Raw genomic sequence first — 21,829 nt, forward strand, 5'->3', positions numbered from 1 at the left:
ATGAACATGGTACCTTCAGGCGTTTGGAAATTGCTCTCAAGAATGAACCAGACTTGTGGTGGTCTACAATTTTTTTCTGATATCTTGGCTGATTTCTTTTGATTTTCACATGATGTCAAGCACAGAGGCACTGCGTTTGAAGGTAGGCCTTGAAATACATCCACAGGTACACAGACTCAAATGATGTCAATTAGCCTATCAGAAGCTTCTACAGCCATGACATAATTTTCTGGAATTTTCCAAGCTGGTTAAAGGCACAGTCAACTTAATGCATGTAAACTTCTGAACAACTGGAATTGTGATACAGTGAATTATAAGTGAAATAATCTGTTTGTAAACAATTGTTGGAAAATGTACTTGTGTCATGCACAAAGTAGATGTCCTAACCGACTTGCCAAAACTATAGTTTGCTCACACGCACACGCAAACACACAGCTGCTCCCAGACTTGTATTATTATTGCTAAATACTACACTATATACTATACTATACTATACTAAATACTACACAATTTAAACACTTGCCCCGAATCACAACTTCCCCAAAACAAATATAAGTATTGGACAATAAATTGTACCTTCCTATAATATAATTATGCTAAAATGTTTATTCTATTCTACTGAGTCATTGATCTTTTGTTTGTATTCTTATATTTTATTATTTCTTATTGTTGTTGCATTGTCCAGAAGGAACCTTCAAGCAAGCAATTCATTGGACGGTGTATACCATGTGTATCCTGTATATACGACTAATAAAACTTGAAATACGCACAAACACGCACATTGAGTCTACATTGAGGATAACCAGATACTAATAAAAAACATATACAGTGTGGGAAACCTACACTAGCAGCAGTGTAGTCCCTGGGACTGCAGCTCTACTACAGTACAGCAGTACAGGCTCCGTGTGGCAGCTAGGAAGGCCCTTACCAGCCAGGCAGAGTGACGGCACGATGGATGGCAGTTGGCAAATCCACTCGGCAAATAAGCTTATAAATAAATATCTATATACGGATGCAGGTAGCTGTGCACTATATATTTGAGACAGTCTCTGTGAGTAGTGTGTTAGTGTTGTAGTGTGTAGTGTGCGTGTGAGAATGTGGTTGTGTGTAGTGTGTGTGTGAGAATGTGGTACTGTGAGTGTGAATGTGGTAGTGTGGTAGTGTGTAGTGTGTGTGTGAGAATGTGGTAGTGTGTGTGTGAATGTGGTAGTGTGGTAGTGTGTAGTGTGTGTGTGAGAATGTGGTAGTGTGGTAGTGTGTAGTGTGTGTGAGAGAATGTGGTAGTGTGGTAGTGTGTAGTGTGAGAATGTGGTCGTGTGTAGTGTGTGTGAGAGAATGTGGTAGTGTGTAGTGTGTATTGTGTAGTGCGGTATTGTGGTAGTGTGGTAGTGTGTGTGAGAGAATGTGGTAGTGTGGTAGTGTGTAGTGTGTGTGTGAGAATGTGGTAGTGTGGTAGTGTGTGTGAGAGAATGTGGTAGTGTGGTAGTGTGTAGTGTGTGTGTGAGAATGTGGTAGTGTGGTATTGTGGTAGTGTGTAGTGTGTGTGAGAGAATGTGGTAGTGTGTAGTGTGGTGGTGTGTAGTGTGTGTGTGAGAATGTGGTAGTGTGTTGTGTGGTATTGTGGTAGTGTGTGTGAAACAGACCAAGACATTAATCAAAGACGTCATTTCTATTCCCCTCAGACAGTCTTTGTAAAGCCAGGGCTTTAGAAACATTATCAAAAATAACATTTCCTGCAAAATGTATTAATTTAGATTCTAATTCAATGTGTGCATATGAAAGAGAAAGGCTCATTTTAAATATGACAGTCCATTCAGACACAAGCTAGGCTTTGTGCAAACATATGAGATGTAAATATGAAATTAATATCCATATGAATGAATGAATGTACATGAACGATTCATGAATGATAAACAATGAGAAAAGGTGTTGATAGCAAGGTGTTACAATAATGTCTCTCAGTCATTCACACTCACCTGTATAAACACACCCCTTTTTGGTGTGTTTGAATTCAATGGCATGCCCTTTGAGTTGTGCAATGCCCCAGTACATTTCAGGAATGCATGTTCCATGGAGTGCAAGTTTGGAGACTGTCGCTATAAATCACACATTTACACCGTAGGCCCTGCACTTGCAGAGACACCTTGCCAAGCCCTCAAGGTCGCTACGACAACAAGCATTTCCTTTTACTGTAAACACACCATTGTCATCTACAGTATTCACATTTATTGATTCAAGGTTACACAGTATTCAAGTTGTATTCACAGAATTCACATTGTATTCACAGAAATCACATTGCCATGAACCAAGCAGCACAATATCTCTCTGACCTCAATGGGACTTCCTGGATAAATAAACATGTAAAAATAATGAGCATTTTATATTGTAATGGTATTTGTTCTGCAACATGCTATGGATGAAGGACAAAAAAACAACTCCTTATTCACTTGGGCACACTAGTGGACAAAACAGTATGCCCACTACAGTAACTACTGCAGTACCTTACAAAGCCTACTGCAGTACCGCTCCAGTACCTTACTAGGCCTACTGCAGTACTTTACTAGACTTACTGCAGTACCACTACAGTAACTACTGCAGTACCTAACTAGGCCTACTGCAGTACCGCTACAGTAACTACTGCAATACCTTACTAGGCCTACTGCAGTACTTTACTAGGCTTACTGCAGTACCGCTACAGTAACTACTGCAGCACCTTACTAAGGCTTACTGCAGTACCGCTACAGTAACTACTACAGTACCTTACTAAGGCTTACTGCAGTACCGCTACAGTAACTACTGCAGTACCTTACTAGGCTTACTGCAGTACCACTACAGTAACTACTGCAGTACCTTACTAGGCTTACTGCAGTACCACTACAGTAACTACTGCAGTACCTTACTAGGCCTACTGCAGTACTTTACTAGGCTTACTGCAGTACCGCTACAGTAACTACTGCAGCACCTTACTAAGGCTTACTGCAGTACCGCTACAGTAACTACTACAGTATCTCACTAAGGCTTACTGCAGTACCGCTACAGTAACTACTGCAGTACCTTACTAGGCTTACTGCAGTACCACTACAGTAACTACTGCAGTACCTTACTAGGCTTACTGCAGTACCACTACATTAACTACTGCAGTACCTTACTAAGGCTTACTGCAGTACCGCTACAGTAACTATACAGTACCTTACTAAGGCTTACTGCAGTACTGCTACAGTAACTACTGCAGTACATTACTAGGCCTAGTGTAGTACTTTACTAGGCTTTTTTTATTTTAAATTTTAAATTTCACATTTATTTAACCAGGTAGGCTACTGCAGTACTTTATTAGACTTACTGCAGCACCACTACAGTAACTACTGCAGTACCTAACTAGGCCTACTGCAGTACCGCTACAGTAACTACTGCAATACCTTACTAGGCCTACTGCAGTACTTTACTAGGCTTACTGCAGTACCGCTACAGTAACTACTGCAATACATTACTAGGCTTACTGCAGTATCGCTACAGTAACTACTGCAGTACCTTACTAGGCTTACTGCAGTACCACTACAGTAACTACTGCAGCACCTTACTAAGGCTTACTGCAGTACCTTACTAAGGCTTACTGCAGTACCGCTACAGTAACTACTGCAGTATCTTACTAGGCTTACTGCAGTACCACTACAGTAACTACTGCAGTACCGCTACAGTAACTACTACAGTACCTTACTAAGACTTACTGCAGTACCACTACAGTAACTACTACAGTACCTTACTAAGACTTACTGCAGTACCATACCACTACAGTAACTACTACAGTACCTTACTAAGACTTACTGCAGTACCACTACAGTAACTACTGCAGTACCTTACTAAGGCTTACTGCAGTACCGCTACAGTAACTACTACAGTACCTTACTAAAACTTACTGCAGTACCACTACAGTAACTACTACAGTACCTTACTAAGGCTTACTGCAGTACTGCTACAGTAACTACTACAGTACCTTACTAAGGCTTACTGCAGTACCACTACAGTAACCACTGCAGTACCACTACAGTAACTACTGCAGTACCTTACTAAGGCTTACTGCAGTACCGCTACAGTAACTACTACAGTACCTTACTAAGACTTAATGCAGTACCACTACAGTAACTACTACAGTACCTTACTAAGACTTACTGCAGTACCACTACAGTAACTACTGCAGTACCTTACTAAGGCTTACTGCAGTACCGCTACAGTAACTACTACAGTACCTTACTAAGACTTACTGCAGTACCACTACAGTAACCACTACAGTAACTACTCCCTCCTGTCTCAGCCTCCAGTATTTATGCTGCAGTAGTTTATGTGTCGGGGGGCTGGGGTCAGTTTGTTATATCTGGAGTACTTCTCCTGTCCTATTCGGTGTCCTGTGTGAATCTAAGTGTGCGTTCTCTAATTCTCTCCTTCTCTCTTTCTTTCTCTCTCTCGGAGGACCTGAGCCCTAGGACCATGCCCCAGGACTACCTGACATGATGACTCCTTGCTGTCCCCAGTCCACCTGGCCATGCTGCTGTTCCAGTTTCAACTGACCTGAGCCCTAGGACCATGCCCCAGGACTACCTGACATGATGACTCCTTGCTGTCCCCAGTCTACCTGGCCATGCTGCTGCTCCAGTTTCAACTTCCACCTGACTGTGCTGCTGCTCTAGTTTCAACTGTTCTGCCTTATTATTATTCGACCATGCTGGTCATTTATGAACATTTGAACATCTTGGCCATGTTCTGTTATAATCTCCACCCGGCACAGCCAGAAGAGGACTGGCCACCCCACATAGCCTGGTTCCTCTCTAGGTTTCTTCCTAGGTATTGGCCTTTCTAGGGAGTTTTTCCTAGCCACCGTGCTTCTACACCTGCATTGCTTGCTGTTTGGGGTTTTAGGCTGGGTTTCTGTACAGCACTTTGAGATATCAGCTGATGTACGAAGGGCTATATAAATAAATTTGATTTGATTTGATTTGATTACAGTACCTTACTAAGGCTTACTGCAGTACTGCTACAGTAACTACTACAGTACCTTACTAAGGCTTACTGCAGTACCACTACAGTAACTACTACAGTACCTTACTAAGGCTTACTGCAGTACCACTACAGTAACTACTACAGCATCTTACTAAGACTTACTGCAGTACCACTACAGTAACTACTACAGTACCTTACTAAGGCTTACTGCAGTACCGCTACAGTAACTACTACAGTACCTTACAAAGGCTTGCTGCAGTACCGCTACAGTAACTACTACAGTACCTTACTAAGACTTACTGCAGTACCACTACAGTACCTTACTAAGACTTACTGCAGTACCACTACAGTAACTACTACAGTACCACTTAAAGCCTGTCTGGTTGGATGGTTGTCTCAACAACACTGCCCAGATGTGAGTGTGAAACACTGGGAGGTATTGTGTTCATTCAGCTCAAACTGAAAATAGAGGCTGCTGACAGCAGCACCGTACAAGCTCCATTAACTCAGCCGCTTTAGTGTGTGTGTGTGTGTGTGTGTGTGTGTGTGTGTGTGTGTGTGTCATTACACCCATAGGGGGATTAGCCCACTAAGGTAACACACAGAACACACACAGAGGGAGGAGCTGATCTTCTAAGAACACTCATTAACCTATGGTTCTCTCATTCTCCACTCTGCCCCAAATGCTGTTTATTTTGCGCCTCAGATAACCTTTGTGTGCCAGCAGGATTACAGCTTAAAGCAACTCCAGTATTATTAATAATGTTATAGCTACGGTCCGGTTTATGTAAGGTTTACAAGGTCTTTCATGCCAGACTCTCACATAGCAATACTTATAGGAATTTGTATTTATATATTAAAGCTACATGCCGGTTTATGGAAGGTTACATTGAGTCTTTATCACACGACTTTCATTCTACATATACAGTAGCTAGCACGAGACTTCCAATACAGTTTAAGACAACATCCAAAGCTTACATGCTAGTATTATTCATGCTATAGCTAGGGGCCGGTTCATGTAAGGTTAGCCTATATTCCATCCAACCAATGCTTACATAAGATAAGAGAATTACTTTACTATTCCCATGTTGACATTTTGTTTGTGGCTCTGTGTACATTAACACATACAGTATCATTAAGGATACAAAAGACAATACAAATACAGACAAATACAAAGAGAATTAAACAACACAGGAAGACAAACAATATCAACAATCGAAAACAAAACGGCACAACTCAAACACATAAGCCCCGCGGGTCATCACAGTGTAGCTCCCTGAAATTAGAATCAAGCTTCTATAGCCAACAGCCTTGGTTAACATGGATGATAACGGTCTGGTGATAACTAAGAGATTACAGAGAGGAGGAACTACAATACAGGCCTCTACTGTAGGGTTCTTCCTTCAACTGCGGACTAGGTGAAAAGTCGGTCGATGTGCCCTTGAGCAAGGCACTTAACCCTAATTGCTCAGTCGTTGTGGATAAGAGCATCTGCTACATGACTAAAATGTCAAAAGCAATGACTCAGCAGAAAGGGGTAGAGAAAAGCTAATGGTCAGTACGTCCGACACCCTGACCTTTCATTCACAATATTATTTCTCTCACGTCCACCCCCGGACCACCTGCTGCAGTCAGGGTCAATGTAGAGGCAGTGCCACTTGCTCTTCAGACAACCACAGCTGAGGAAGAGAGGAAACGAATACAGGGCGAAGACTGAGAATGGCACATCAACACCAGAAAAGAGTTACGTGATACTGTTATACTGCATTGAGGAGGCACTCTTCAGATAACTATAGGGATGGAGACTACAGGGTGAGGGTATGTTTGAGACAGGCTGAGAATAACATACCAGTAACACATTTAGGAGGTCCTCTTCTGTTAAATATAGTGGAGGAAGAGAGAGAGACTTGAGCTGAGAGAGGATGAGAATGACACGCCATCAGTGAAGAGTTATGTGACCCTGTGATAGTGCATCGAGGAGGACAGGTGATATACTCGAGTTCAATGTGATACTGTGATATTGCATTGAGAATGACACGCCATCAGTGGAGAGCATTGTGACCCTGTGATAGTGCATCGAGGAGGACAGGTGATATACTCGAGTTCAATGTGATACTGTGATATTGCATTGAGAATGACACAGCATCAGTGGAGAGTTATGTCACATCAATTGAAGAGTGCATTTATGAGGTGAGAGTATAGTATAATTGCTTAACACCCAATGTGGATGGATGATGGAGCAAACCCTAATAAAAGCCAGCATGCCTTGACCCTTAACCACTGACCCCAGTCCCAACTGAGCTCTAACCCCTAGTAAGGCTATAGGCCCAGAGCAATGCATGCAGTATGGTCTAGGTCCTCCAACCTCTGTCTCTTATACAGTGCCTTCAGAAAGTATTCACACTCTGTAACGATTCTCATTGGTGGAAGGAGAGGAGGACCAAAATGCAGCGTGGTGAGTGTTCGTCATATTTTAATTGAAAAACTGAACACTACACAAAAAAAAAAAACAAAGAGAAAAGGAAACAGTTCTGCCAGGTGAACAGACACTAAACAGAAAGTAAACACCCTCAACCAAAATGGGGAAAACAGGCTACTTAAGTATGATTCTCAATCAGAGACAACGAACAACACCTGCCTCTGATTGAGAACCATACTAGGCCAAACACAAAGAAATATAACCACCTAGAAAAAAAACTGACTACCCACCACATCTCATGCCCTGACCAACCTAACACAAAGACATAAAAAAGGAACTAAGGTCAGAACGTGACCCACCCCTTGATTTTTTCCACACTTTGTTGTGTTAAAAAGTGGGATACAAATGTATTTAATTGTATTTTTTTACAACGACCTACACAAAGTAATGTCAAAGTGGAAGAACAATTCAAACATTTGAAATTTGTATTAATAGAAAATAAAACACTAATATATCTTGATTAGATAATTATTCAACCCCCTGAGTCAATATGCTAGAATCACCTTTGAGTCATTCTGGGTAAGTCTATAAGAGCTTTGCACACCTGGATTGTACAATATCCTTGCGGATGACGAGCATACTGATAACACGATGCAGCCACCACCATGCTTGTAAATGTCAAAATATGAAGCTTGGTACTCAGTAATGTGTTGTGTTGGATTTGCCCCAAACATAGCACTTTGTACTCAGGACAAAAAGTACATTTCCTTGCCACATTCTTTTGCAGTATTACATTAGTGCCTTAATGAAAACATAATACATGTTTTGGAATGTTTTTTTTTCTTCTGTACAGTCTTCCTTATTTTCCCTCACTCATGAAGTTAGTATTGTAGAGTCACTACAATGTTGATCAATTTCTCAGTTTTCTCCTAGCACAGCCATTAAACTCTGTAACTGTTTTAAAGTCACCATTGGCCTCATGGTGAATTCCCTGAGTGGTTTCCTTCCTCTCTGGCAACTGAGTTAGGAAGAATGCCTGTATCTTTGTAGTGACTGTGTGTATTGGGACACCACCCGAAGCGTAATTAATAAGTTCACCATGCTCAAAGGGATATTATATATCTGCTTTTTTTGTTGCCCATCTACCAATAGGTGCCCTTCTTCGCAACCTCCCAAGGACTTGTCATGCAAATGTTTATTCTTGAACTTATTTAGGCTTGAAAATAACAAAGGGGTTGAATACTTATTGACTCAAGACATTTCAGCTTTTTTATTACATTTTGTAAAAATGTCTAAAAACATCATTCTAATTTGATAAGTATGGGTTATTGTGTGTAGATCAGTGACACAATATCTCAATTTAATCAGGCTTAAATTTAGGCTGGAACACAACAAAATGTGGAAAAGGTCAAGGGGTGTAAATACTTTCTGAAGGCATTGTATATGCCTATTTACCCACCCTAACTCCCTAAATCAATAACATTGATATATACATCATTTTATACCCCCTTTTTCCCACCAATTTTGTGATATCCAATTCCGATCCAATTATGATTGTCTCATCGCTAAAACTCCCCAACGGGCTCGGGAGAGGTGAAGGTCGAGTCATGCCTCCTCCGAAACATGACCCGCCAAACCGCTCTTCTTAACACCACCGCCCGCTTAACCCGGAAGCCAGCAGCACCAATGTGTTCGGAGGAAACACTGTTCAACTAATGACCGAAGTCAGCCTGCAGGTGCCCGACATGCCACAAGGAGTCACTAGAGCGTGATGAGCCAAGTAAAGCTCCACCGGCCAAACCCTCCTCTAAGCAGGACTATGCTGGTCCAATTGTGCACCGCCCTATGGGACTCCCGGTCACGGCCGGTTGTGACACAGACTGGGATCGAACCTGAGTCTGTACTGATGCCTTAGACCGCTGCGCCACTCGGGAGGCCAATAAAATGTATTTATAAAGACTTTTTTACATTAGCAATTTGTCACAAAGTGATTTACAGTAACCTGACCTAGACTCCAAAGAGCAAGCAGAAGCACAGTGGCATTGGGGAAATAAAAACATCCTACTGTGAATAACCTCACATACTGTAGATCCCTTAAATTAAAATCTGGATCCCAAAGCCAGTTTCACTGAGTTTCTTCATTCTTCCCCTCTAAATCAGGGACGGATTTAGACCTGGGACACCAGGTGGGTGCATTTAATTATCAGGTAGAACAAAAACCAGCAGACTCTGGACCTCGTAGGGTGAGACCGGAATACCCCTGCTGTAGATGGATACCTCTGGCTGACACTAAGTCAAGTAGAAGGTTAATAATAATGCATAGGATTTGTATTTCTAAAAGTAAAAAACAAACACTTATTGACTTGTTTCAGGCAAGATGTCTTTGAGAAGAGTGGAGGTGATTTAAGCACAACCAAGTAAGGAAAAACAGTGAAAGTCACTAATGTTAGTGAAAGCAATTTCCCTGTAAAGATAACGAGGATGAGAAAAGACAAAAGAGCGTAGCTTAATTGACACAGACCATCCATTCACCTAATTGCAGTTATAGCAATAGTATCATCAATGGAAAACACTGGCGTGGTGACCTGAATCCCAAGAGACTAACATATTTGGGTCAACATATCCACTGTCAATGGATACATGACTCCAAAACCTAGCCTAGATAACAGTCCTCTCCTCCCACTGCCAAGATATATGATTTTGTACTGAATGACAGGTATTAAAGGGGCTTTGGGAGATTGGTGTTATCGCCATGCTGTAAAGTTGTGCAGTGGACTATGACGTCTGTGACAGCCCTAGTGACACACAAACACCCAACTGAATTTACCTGTAACAGGAGTGTTTGCTCATTTTGGTAGTGTCAACATTAGCAGAGGAGTGGAGGGGTAGTCAGTGTATGTAACGCATGGTAATCCCACTGCTGTGTTTTGTAAGCAAATCATTATCAAGCCTATTAATAGCACACTGCGGGTTTCTCATTCTAACACAGCTTCTTGTAGAACAGTCTTTGTGTGCGTCCCAAATGGCACCATATTCCCTTTATAATGCACTGCTATGGGCCCTGGTCAAAAAAGTACGCTGTATAGGAAATGGGTATGATTTGGGACGCAGTCTTTCATTGTATAAGAACCCACTGATAACCCAATGAAACAAAAAAGTCATACATATTGACAATAAATCCACTTAAACATATACTGACTCCTATGAACAGGTTCAATTGACTCCATTGCTCCTTCTAGACAAGTCCTGCACTGTTTAATCACCCTGTATAAAACCAATAACAAAGTCATTCTAAATCAATTATTTTACAACTTAACTCGTACTAAAGGCACAAAAAAATTTACAAATGTACAATACTTTCTGACCTACATTAACCTGCATTAACTCATAGTGAAGGTTTAGTTGTAGCAACACAATTGTAGATGAGTTGTGTTTCGACAGTGATGCTGCAGTGACACTGAGGTGATGGATGGACTTGACAGGCTCCAAGTACTTTCAACAGCCTCCACCTCTCCACCTCTCCACCTCTCCACCAACCAGACAGTCAACATAATGAGATTCCGGTTCCAACCTTTCACTCTCAGAGACAAAGTAGGGTTTTTTACAAGAGAGTGGTGTCATCAACACTTGATTTATTGCTTGAACGTCACCATGCAGAGTACAGACTTTGACTACTTTCTATGGAGACAGTGTTTGCATCCCAAATGGCACCCTATGTTTCCTGGTCAAAAGTAGTGCACTACATAGGAAAATAGCGTGCCATTTGCGACACATCCAGTCTCTCTTTCAGTGGGCTGGCTGGCTTTCTGATAACAATTGAGTGGTGAAAATGGTCTGTACGAAGCTCCAACATGCAGGAACCAACCCAGAGGCTGTTGCTTTTTCAAGAGAATAGAATACACGTTATGCTCCCCTGGTTTTCCTTTGATAACCAAATTAACCTTAAATGAATTTGTAACAGGCTATTATTACTAATGTGCAACCGTTCTCCGTGTGAATGTTGCTAGCTGTAGCTGACTGTTTATCAGAATTGATGTAGAAAACACCTCAGGAGATTGGATGTTTCGCTTTTGAGATTTATTCCCCCAACTTCGCTCGGGTTTCTAAACCCAATTGTCTGATACAGGGTCATGGGATTGCTGTGCGGAAATAGGGGAGAAATTGAGCAATACAGAACATTGATATCACCTAAAGTAGAATGGGTTCAGAGGTTTTAAGGTTTGGAGTTGCAGGTGAGTGAACCGTGAAACAACTGGGATTCCCTCACTCATACATAGGTTTCTGCCGAAAAACTAAAACAACAAACCCTCAGCTCCTCATAGAAAGGGTTTTACTCAACCTTCCACAAAGTGAAGTAAATATATCAATTGAGTTCAGTACTCTGTATAGTATTTAGTTGGTTTCTGATAAAACACACTATAATCAGTGATGACTGTCAAACAAGGTCAGACGATCCAACATGTCTGACAGATAGAGGTAGAGGTAACTGCCAAAATAATGGAAACACTTGAGTAAATGAGGAAGACAAAGTATATTGAAAGCAAGTGCTTGCACACAGTTGTGGCTCCTAAGTTAATTAAGCAATTAACATTCCATACTGCTTAGGGTCATGTATAAAAATGCTGAGCAGGTCATTATTTTGTCTACCATGTCTATGCACCCATAGGATGACAATGCTTCCATCCACAGGGTACAAGTGGTCACTGAATGGTTTGATGAGCATGAAAACAGTGCAAACCATATGCCATGGCTGGCTCAGTCACCAGATCTCAATTCAATGTAATACATATGGGAGGTTCTGGAGCGACAGCGTTTTCCACCACCATCAACAAAACACCAAATTATGGAATTTCTCAAGGAAGAATGGTGTCGCATCCATCCAATAGAGTTCCAGACACTTGTAGGATCTATGCTAAGGTGCACTGAAGCTGTTCTGGCTCGTGGTGGTACAAGGCCCTATTAAGACACTTTATGTTGGTGTTTCCTTTATTTTTGCAGTTACCTGTAGATCAAGAAACAAATAATTGACAATTCAACATGAAGAAATAATACTGAGTGACTAACGCTCCCTCATTTCAACAGAGATCTGGCTTAGCTATAAAATGGGGGACACCAACTAACACACGGAAATAGCAACATTTTCCAATGATTAACGGCACATGCTACTTCCATAGACTTTCAAGTTCCATCATTGTCTTAGGCAATACTCTAAAGGAGCATATACCGGTAGATGAATCCTATCTGTATTTGTCTATCTCTTCCCAACATGACCTTCAGCTCAATAGGGGTAATGCCTTGTGACAGATTCACATCCTTCAACATCATCCCATCCAAGATGGCAGGTGGAGAGGCTGAATGTACACATGTCATCATCAAGCCCTGTGATGTAATCATGTCACAGACACAGGGAGGCGAGCTGCCCTCTGCCTGAAAGCACACACACAAACACACACACCATAACAGACTGATTGTTTGTGTCTAAGTCTGTCAAGAGGGACAGAGTGTCGTTGTTTAATGCTAATATCCTTTCTAACCGAGACTGACCGACAACAAGGAGCCTTATCACAACTCTCTGCAGGAAGTGACTCCTCTGGAATTTGTCGATGGTGAGTGCGTGTATCCTTCTCCTCATCAAATGCCTTCATTCACCTGAAACCACCAGCAGTAGCAGCTACTGATGAGGTTCATTTTGTTATGTGGTTTATACCAGCTAGATGGCTATCCCAGAGACACAGAGAGAGAGACAGAGAGAGAGACAGAGAGAGACACAGAGAGAGACACAGAGAGAGACACAGAGAGAGACACAGAGAGAGACACAGAGAGAGACACAGAGAGAGAGAGAGAGAGAGACAGAGAGAGAGACACAGAGAGAGACACAGAGAGAGAGACACAGAGAGAGACACAGAGAGAGACAGAGAGAGACACAGAGAGACACAGAGAGAGAGAGAGAGAGAGAGACAGAGAGAGAGAGAGACAGAGAGAGAGAGAGTGATAGGCAAGCAGCTCCGATGGAGGTATGGAGCCGAGAGTGGGAAGGAAGACATGACGTCTCTCAAATTGTGATACATAACAACAACAACCTGATGACACGATGCGGGTCGAGGACAACCTACCTAACATACTATTTCCACCTGTTAACAGACATATCAACTCAGATATATATGGACATAACAAATGGATGCGCACACATAATCAGAAGTACAGGTGGATCCTACAGCGTGAGCACCAGAAGCCGCCCACCAGTAGCCAGTTAGTGCTTTGACACACACACACTTGCACTCAGAGACGAGTCAATGTCTACCCACGCTGACGCATGAAACAAGACAAACTCACCGCAAAAACAGTATCAGTATGGCACTCTGGTTGATTCACTCTTCCTTGAACCTACATTCTGATTACAGCCGCAAAGACCTTAGCCTACCTCCTCTTTCTCCTTACAAGCCCAGCTTGCTGTACCAAGAAAAGCATTCAAGCCTATGATGTATCCATCCACTCCTACACACTGACCCCCCATAGAGCGTCCTCACCTGGGCCAGGCCTGGTGCAGACCAGGTGAGGTATAGCAGAGGTGGTATGGGATATCCTTGTGTATTTAACAATGTCACAAGGATACATTATTTTAAGCTTTGTCATTGTTAAAATAGGCCTACAAATTTTCTCTACAAAATGAACACTCACACAAGTGATAGGACACTAACGTCCATTCAGATATTCAGCTATTCTAATAACCGTGCCCATCCCTAGTTCGGAGTGGCTCACCATTCTCAAACCAGATCCCGCATGATTGTGGAAGGCTGGAATATGTCACCAGTTCCCCTCCTTCTCCGTCCAGTGACACAAACAGACCTTCCTCCCTGAACGATGACCAGTTCATCCAAAACAGCCTCTGGTTGGTAGCCACACGGCAAGCGGCACTGCAAGCCAAACGGGAGGAAAAATAAGAAGCTTTCTCCTCCTCTCTTCTTTCAAAGTAATCCTCCACAGGTCTCAGTGCTGCAGACGCTGTTCAGTCCGCTCGATTCAGCCGCGGTAAATGATATGGGGGCAGGAGGCAGATATGGCTGGGTGACAGGAGGAGTGAGAGGAGGAAGAGGAAGAGGGGAAGGAGGTGGAGGAGGAAGGCACCCAGGCAGCAGTCACTGTGTCACTAGGGAAAGAGAAAGGGACACCGAGGTGACATTCCCTCGGATGGCTTCATGCATCCTCAGACAGTTGGCCAGCTATTTCTTTCCAAAAAAAGAAGACCTTTCCTAAGCAGCAGAAGTGACCATTAGATGGATTGCGAGCTCATTCGTGTCCGTGACTAGCGCTTAGAGGTGTTATGTATGGATGTGAGAGGCGCTGATAGTTCCATGGTAGCAGGGAGCCCAGGTCTCCTCTCTACACCAGCAGATGAATGGCGCAGTGCTGCTGTTGTCATGACAACCACCAGGGAGGACAGGGAGGGAGGAGGAGAGTATGGATAGATGGAAAGAGAGAAAAAAAATGTAATAAAAGAGGAGAAGGGAGTGAGGGAGGGTCGTATTAAAGGGACCCTTTCACAGTTTATAGTGGTGAGAAGCTTTGGGGACAGATCTGGGTAAAAACAAAAGCAGGATCATCTGCAGGGAGATAGGGTCTCTATGTGAAAATATTACTCAACCTCCTCTTGGGCCCGAGCCTCCCTGCACCCGCCTGTCTGTCCTTGTCTTACCCTTGAAACTCATGGCCCTTCAACCGCAGCCATTTTTATAGATATTCTCTATTTTCTCCTTCTTCTCATGCATCCTTGGTCTCAGTTACTTCCTTCCTTTCTCCCTCTCTGGCTGGTGTGATTACATGGGATTGAAATAGATTAAATTATGGGATGGGGATGCTCTGATGTTGGCGTAAAGATGTGCAGGAAACTTAGACCGATATGTTGATTGGATCTGGTCCTCCGTGACAGTCAACATTTTGTGATTTCAATTCTAGTTGTGTCGCTTTCTCCCCCTAGCCTTCTCTATCGTTCTCCCCCTACACTTCTCTCTCTCTGTCTCTCAATAAGCCATAATCATTATTATGTTTTCTGTTCTCGTCAGACGTAGCAGCAAAGTTCTAAAAGAGAATTGGAAAGCGAAATTCAGAACCTTTCCTGAAAATGTGTATTTTGTATTTAACATAGATCCACATTAGCTGCTGCCAAGGCATCAGCTACTCTTCCTGGGGTCCGGCAAAATTAACGCAGTTATACAATTTAAAAAACATTACAATATATTCAGAACAGATTTCACACCACACTGAGTGCCCTCAGGCCCCTAATCCACTATCACATACAGTGGGGAGAACAAATATTTGATACACTGCTGATTTTGCAGGTTTTCCTACTTACAAAGCATGTAGAGGTCTGTCATTTTTATCATAGGTACACTTCAACTGTGAGAGACGGAATCTAAAACAAAAATCCAGAAAATCACAGTGTATGATTTTTAAGTAATTAATTTGCATTTTATTGCATGACAAGTATTTGATACATGAGAAAAGCAGAATTTAATATTTGGTACAGAAACCTTTGTTTGCAATTACAGAGATCATACGTTTCCTGTAGTTCTTGACCAGGTTTGCACACACTGCAGCAGGGATTTTGGCCCACTCCTCCATACAGACATTCTCCAGATCCTTTAGGTTTCGGGGCTGTCGCTGGGCAATAAAGACTTTCAGCTCCCTCCAAAGATTTTCTATTGGGTTCAGGTCTGGAGACTGGCGAGGCCACTCCAGGACCTTGAGATGCTTCTTACGGAGCCACTCCTTAGTTGCCCTGGCTGTGTGTTTCAGGTCGTTGTCATGCCACGACCCATCTTCAATGCTCTTACTAAGGGAAGGAGGTTGATGGCCAAGATCTCACGATACATGGCCCCATCCATCCTCCCCTCAATACAGTGCAGTCGTCCTGTCCCCTTAGCAGAAATGCATCCCCAAAGAATTATGTTTCCACCTCCATGCTTCATGGTTGGGATGGTGTTCTTGGGGTTGTACTCATCCTTCTTCTTCCCCCAAACACGGCGAGTGGAGTTTAGACTAAAAATCTCTATTTTTGCCTCATCAGACCACATGACCTTCTCCCATTCCTCCTCTGGATCATCCAGATGGTCATTGGCAAACCTCAGACGGGCCTGGGACATGCACTGGCTTGAGCAGGGGGACCTTGTGCGCGCTGCAGGATTTTAATCCATGATGGTGTAATGTGTTACTAATGGTTTTCTTTGAGACTGTTGTCCCAGCTCTCTTCAGGTCATTGACCAGGTCCTGCCGTGTAGTTCTGGGCTGATCCCTTACCTTCCTCATGATCATTGATGCCCCACGAGGTGAGATCTTGCATGGAGCCCCAGACCGAGTGTGATTGACCATCATCTTGAACTTCTTCCATTTTCTAATAATTGTGCCAACAGTTGTTGCCTTCTCACCAAGTTGCTTGCCTATTGTCCTGTAGCCCATCCCAGCCTTGTGCAGGTCTACAATTTTATCCCTGATGTCCTTACACAGCTATTTGGTCTTGGCCATTGTGGAGAGGTTGGAGTCTGTTTGATCGAGTGTGTGGACAGGTGTCTTTTATACAGGTAACGAGTTCATCACAATTAATTTCATATTCAAAACGTTTAAATTTAACAACAATTCCATCGGAATCCAATAACTCTGATGTGTAGATGTACAATGTACAATTTATGTCATCGTATCATTGATGAGAATGTCTCAGATGACAACCGAACTGACATCATATTCATTAAGTACCACCGCATATGTTCAATTGGTCGGATTACCAGAATATAGTTCATTTCCCCCCACCTTCTGATGTTCCCAGAATCTCTATGTTAACCAAAGGGGTTTGCGAATGTAACATCAGTAGGGTAGAGAGAGGAAAAAGAGGGAAAGAGGTATTTATGTCTGTCATAAACCTATCCCCAGGCCACCGTCATGACACCAAACTCTAGCATATTGTATTGAGCTGTAATTCTACCCTTACCATGAAAATAGGTTGAGATCGTATTTTCTAAAGTGGACAGAAGGGGTTCTGAAGGGGTAGCCGTCAGGAAGCTCCTTAGCTGTAAATATATATTTTTAAAACTAATTCTAGGAATGTCACATTTTGCTATGAGTTCTTCAAATGACATAAAAACACCTTCTTTATAAAGGTCTCAAACTTTCCTTAAACACTTGCTGGAAACCCAGATCAGCTCTCCCAGGAGTGAAACTGTGGTTTACCCAGACAGGACTAAAACATGACAAAGAATGCGTTTCATCAAGGAACTTCCACACCTCATACCAAACGTTGATCATATTAAAAACATGTTTTTTTGTGTGTCTTGATATCAGCTGAGTAAATGTAGAGGCTAACAGGGGTGACAACTGAAGACATTTCAATCTTCATCCACGAAGAGAGAGACTTGGAGGTAAAATAGTACATAGCAGTGCGAAGCTGAGCTGCCCAGTAGTACCACTAGATATTAGGCAAATGGAGCCCCCCTCTAACAAACGGTAGGTACAATAAGGACAAGCAAACTCTGGGACGTCTGTTATTCCAGATACATATAGTGAACATCGTTTTAAGCCTTGTAAAGAGGGATGGTGGCTGCGACAAGGGAATGTTCTGAAATAGATACAACAGTTTTGGGAGGACATTCATTTTCAGAATGTTAATCCGGACAATTAAAGATATAGGTAAAGATGACCATCTACCTGAATCTATGACAGGGTCATAGTTAGTTGAGACTATGCAGTCAATCTCTGGCATAATACGAATGCAGAGATACGTAAAGCATTCCGTTGCATTCAAAAAACAAGTCAGAGGTGTAGGTCTATGAATTTCCTCCTCTAGCATCATAACTGAGGATTTGACATGATTTATTTTGTATCCCGAGGACACACCAACCTCTTTGATTAGGTCCAGAAGTGCGGGTATGGAATTGCACAAGTCTGTAAGAAACAAAATGACCGTCTGCAGTGAGCCAGAATATAAGACCACCGTGATCTAGTCTCCTATAGGACTAAATAGAACAAACCCTCACCAGGATGTTCCTGTGTGTAAAAAGAAAAGTTTCCTGGTACATAAAGTTATAATAAGGCTAGGCCTACTTGTAAACTGGCCCTGTTATTATAGTTCAATAGACAGTGCTACTATGTTACTAGATAAATTATAACACGGTGAACTGGCTCAAACTTTAAATACCTGTTTAGACAAAACCATGAGGTGCATTTTATCTTTAAAAAAATAAGAATTAATTATACTGCTTACATGAGTTACTTGATGTGAAATAGAGTTCCATGTAGTCGTGGCTCTATGTTTTACTGTGCACCTCCCATAGTTTGTTCTGGACTTGGGGACTGTGACGAGACCTCTGGTGGTATGTCTTGTGGTGTATGCATGGGTGTCTGAGCTGTGTGCTAGTCGATTAAACAGACAGCTCGGTGCTTTCAACATGTCAATACCTCTCACAAATACAAGTAGTGATGAAGTCAAACTTTCCTCCACTTTGAGCCAGGAGAGATTGACATGCATATTATTCATGTTAGCTCTCTGTGTATATCGAAGGGCCAGCGGTGCTACTTAAGAATGTTCAAGTTTCATCTTAAACATAAGACATCTTCAACATAAGACAAACTGTCTTAAACATAAAGACCAACTAGCAGACCAAAACATTTAGCTAAGCAGGCTAATTTATCATCTGTAAAACTCATAGACCTATTATATCTAGCTGGTCCCAGCTAAATCTGGAATACGACTAGCAGACAATGACTTGCTCATCTATTTACAACCACCGAGTTTTCTTGGTAATCTAGTGGCCAATAAAAGATCCCTTGTCTACGAATAAAAAATATAAAGTCAGTTTGTTTGCTATGCATAGTCTATCTGCACCTCAATAGACTTCCATCTTCCAGTCATTTATATTTTGGTATTCCAAAAGACAAACAAATCAAAATCACAAAAAATATATATTTGTCACATGCTCCAAATACAACATAGACCCTACCGTGAAGTGCTTACTTAGGAGCCAGTATTGACCTACCCTTTGAGCTTACTGAAGTAGACTCGGTGGATGGCATGATCTGAAAACCACAGGTTTATTAGATTGATATCTGCTAAACGATAACCACCAAGTGTGTCTGACTTGGCACCTTTTATGAAGCAATACTATTAATCAAAGCCGTATAGTTTAAAATAAAAGTATTGCACTATATAGGGATGAAGGTGCCAAATCCAGACGCATGCACTCATTTCCTCAGTCAGTATTGATGCGTTCAGGTCCACTGGTTGTTATGACATTATATTTTTCCTTTTCAATTACCTTCTCAATCATTTAGCCTTTTCTGCATTTTTTTACAACTGTGAAAGGTCAGAGGATCTGAAAATGTCATATTTCCATTTGACGGAACAAATGACTGTACGTGTCCGGGACAGAGGGGAGGGGGGGAAGGGTTATAGTGGGACACGCAGATTGTGCATAAACATGCATAAAGATGGCAGAATTCAGATCTGACGTTATTATTTTAGCACTATCCACTGAGGTTTTAAACTATGGCGCACGTATGGTTCAATGTGCCAATAAATCAGTACAATCTACTTTTTGGGGTTTTAAAATTGCCGGCATCTTGAAGCTAAAATTCGGATTGTGTGTACTCTGCTAATGACCATACAAAAAAAGAGTAATGGAGCGCAATGTACAATACGGCGAACTAAGCAAAACAAGGAATTTGTGGTAAGCGCATGGGGGTAAGTGCATCTTTATGCACCTCCGCTATTGGAGAAGTATGGGCCCTGGGAGCTGAGCCGAGTGTGTAAAGAGATTTGGAGAGGAGGAGGAGATTGAAATGTATAAATGTCAGTCTTCATCTCAGCATTAGCCACACAGAGATGATTATATTTTTCCAACACTCCTAGGCCCAAGCTAGGCCTGCAGTACAGCACAATACAGTAATTTAACACATGCTTTACCTTACCACACACTTCTACACTGGGCTCAATGTACAGCATGGGTGGATTTCCCAAAGCTGAAACCCACTCCTGTACAATAATATATCTTTAAACGTAAAACTGCAATGCAATACAATACAGTGGAGGCAGAATGAGTAGAACAGACAATGGAATTCAGATACACTAATAATAGCATTATAATTGCAGTGAGGGTGGGAGAGCAGTGAGGTTTGAAGGGCAAATGCACAAATGTTCCATCTTACGTGGAAATCCATGTTAAAGTAAAAAGGAAACGGTAATCAACACTAATCGTTTTGATCTCTAGCTGTTCTAAATTAGGGGGAAGCAGTCAGATGCAAAAAGAGAGATGTTGAAATAATGCCTTTAAACGTTTCACAGTCGAGTAATCAGCTTGTTGTGGCTCTACAGTGCATCCCAAATTGGAAACCTATTCCCTACCAAGTGCATTACTTTAGACCAGAGCACTATAGGAAATAGGGTGCCATTTGGGATGCAACCAACATCTCAGTAGAGACAGACAGACACTTCAGCTTATTAACCAACAAACAGCCAGACAGACACTTCAAATCAAATTGTATTAGTCACATAAGCCGAATAAAATAGGTGTAAACCTTACAGTGAAAAGCTTACTTACGAGGCCCTAACCAATAATGCAGTTTACATTTTTTAAATAATAATAATAATAAATAAATACGGATAAGAATAAGAAATAAAAGTAACAAATAATTAAAGAGCAGCAGTAAAATAAAAATAGCGAGACTGTATACAGTGGCGTACTGGTGCAGAGTCAGAGTGTGGGGGCACCGGTTAGTTGAGGTAATATGTACATGTAGGTAGAGTTATTAAAGTGACTATGCATAGATGATAACAACAGAGAGTAGCAGCGGTGTAGAAGAGGGAGGACAATGCAAAGAGTCTGGGTAGCCATTTGATTAGGTGTTCAGGAGCCTTATGGATTGGGGGTAGAAGCTGTTTTGAAGCCTCTTGGACCTAGACTTGGCGCTCCGGTACCGCTTGCCATGTGGTAGCAGTGTGGTAGCAGTCAATTACTAGGGTGGCTGGAGTCTTTGGCAATTTTTACAGCCTTCCTCTGACACCGCCTGGTATAGAGGTCATGGATGGCAGGGAGCTTGGCCCCAGTGATGTACTGGGCCGTTCGAACTACCCCCTGTAGTGCCTTGCTGTCGGAGGCTTGGCAGTTGCCATACCAGGCAGTGATGCAACCAGTCATGCTCTCGATGTTGCAGCTGTAGACACTTTTGAGGATCTGAGGACCCATGCCAGATCTTTTCAGTCTCCTGAGGGGGACTAGGTTTTGTCATGCCCTCTTCACGACTGTCTTGGTGTGCTTGGACCATGTTAGTTTGTTGATGATGTGGACACCAAGGAACTTGAAGCTCTCAACCTGCTCCACTGCAGCCTACCACTGTTGTGTCATTGGCAAACTTAATGATGGTGTTGGTGTCGTGCCT

General features: G+C 42.3%; 1 protein-coding gene across 9 annotated transcripts in view; it reads right to left on the minus strand.

Annotated features, from left to right (window-relative positions):
• Positions 1 to 21,829, minus strand: part of tanc2b (tetratricopeptide repeat, ankyrin repeat and coiled-coil containing 2b) — a 213,023-nt gene that overhangs the window by 64,298 nt on the left and 126,896 nt on the right. The window contains exon 1 of one of the 9 annotated variants that reach the window (XM_031805239.1): positions 14,171 to 14,802. The exons of 7 other annotated variants lie outside the window; for them this stretch is intronic. In XM_031805239.1, the coding sequence (XP_031661099.1) occupies positions 14,171 to 14,285 (115 nt within the window). In that variant the 5' untranslated portion in view covers positions 14,286 to 14,802. Of the gene's footprint in view, positions 1 to 14,170; positions 14,803 to 21,829 lie in introns of those variants that run through there. One more of the 9 variants, XM_031805241.1, reaches the window with a different exon arrangement.

This window comes from Oncorhynchus kisutch, linkage group LG25 (genome assembly GCF_002021735.2).
Source record: "Oncorhynchus kisutch isolate 150728-3 linkage group LG25, Okis_V2, whole genome shotgun sequence".
In the NCBI taxonomy this organism is placed as follows: domain Eukaryota; kingdom Metazoa; phylum Chordata; class Actinopteri; order Salmoniformes; family Salmonidae; genus Oncorhynchus; species Oncorhynchus kisutch.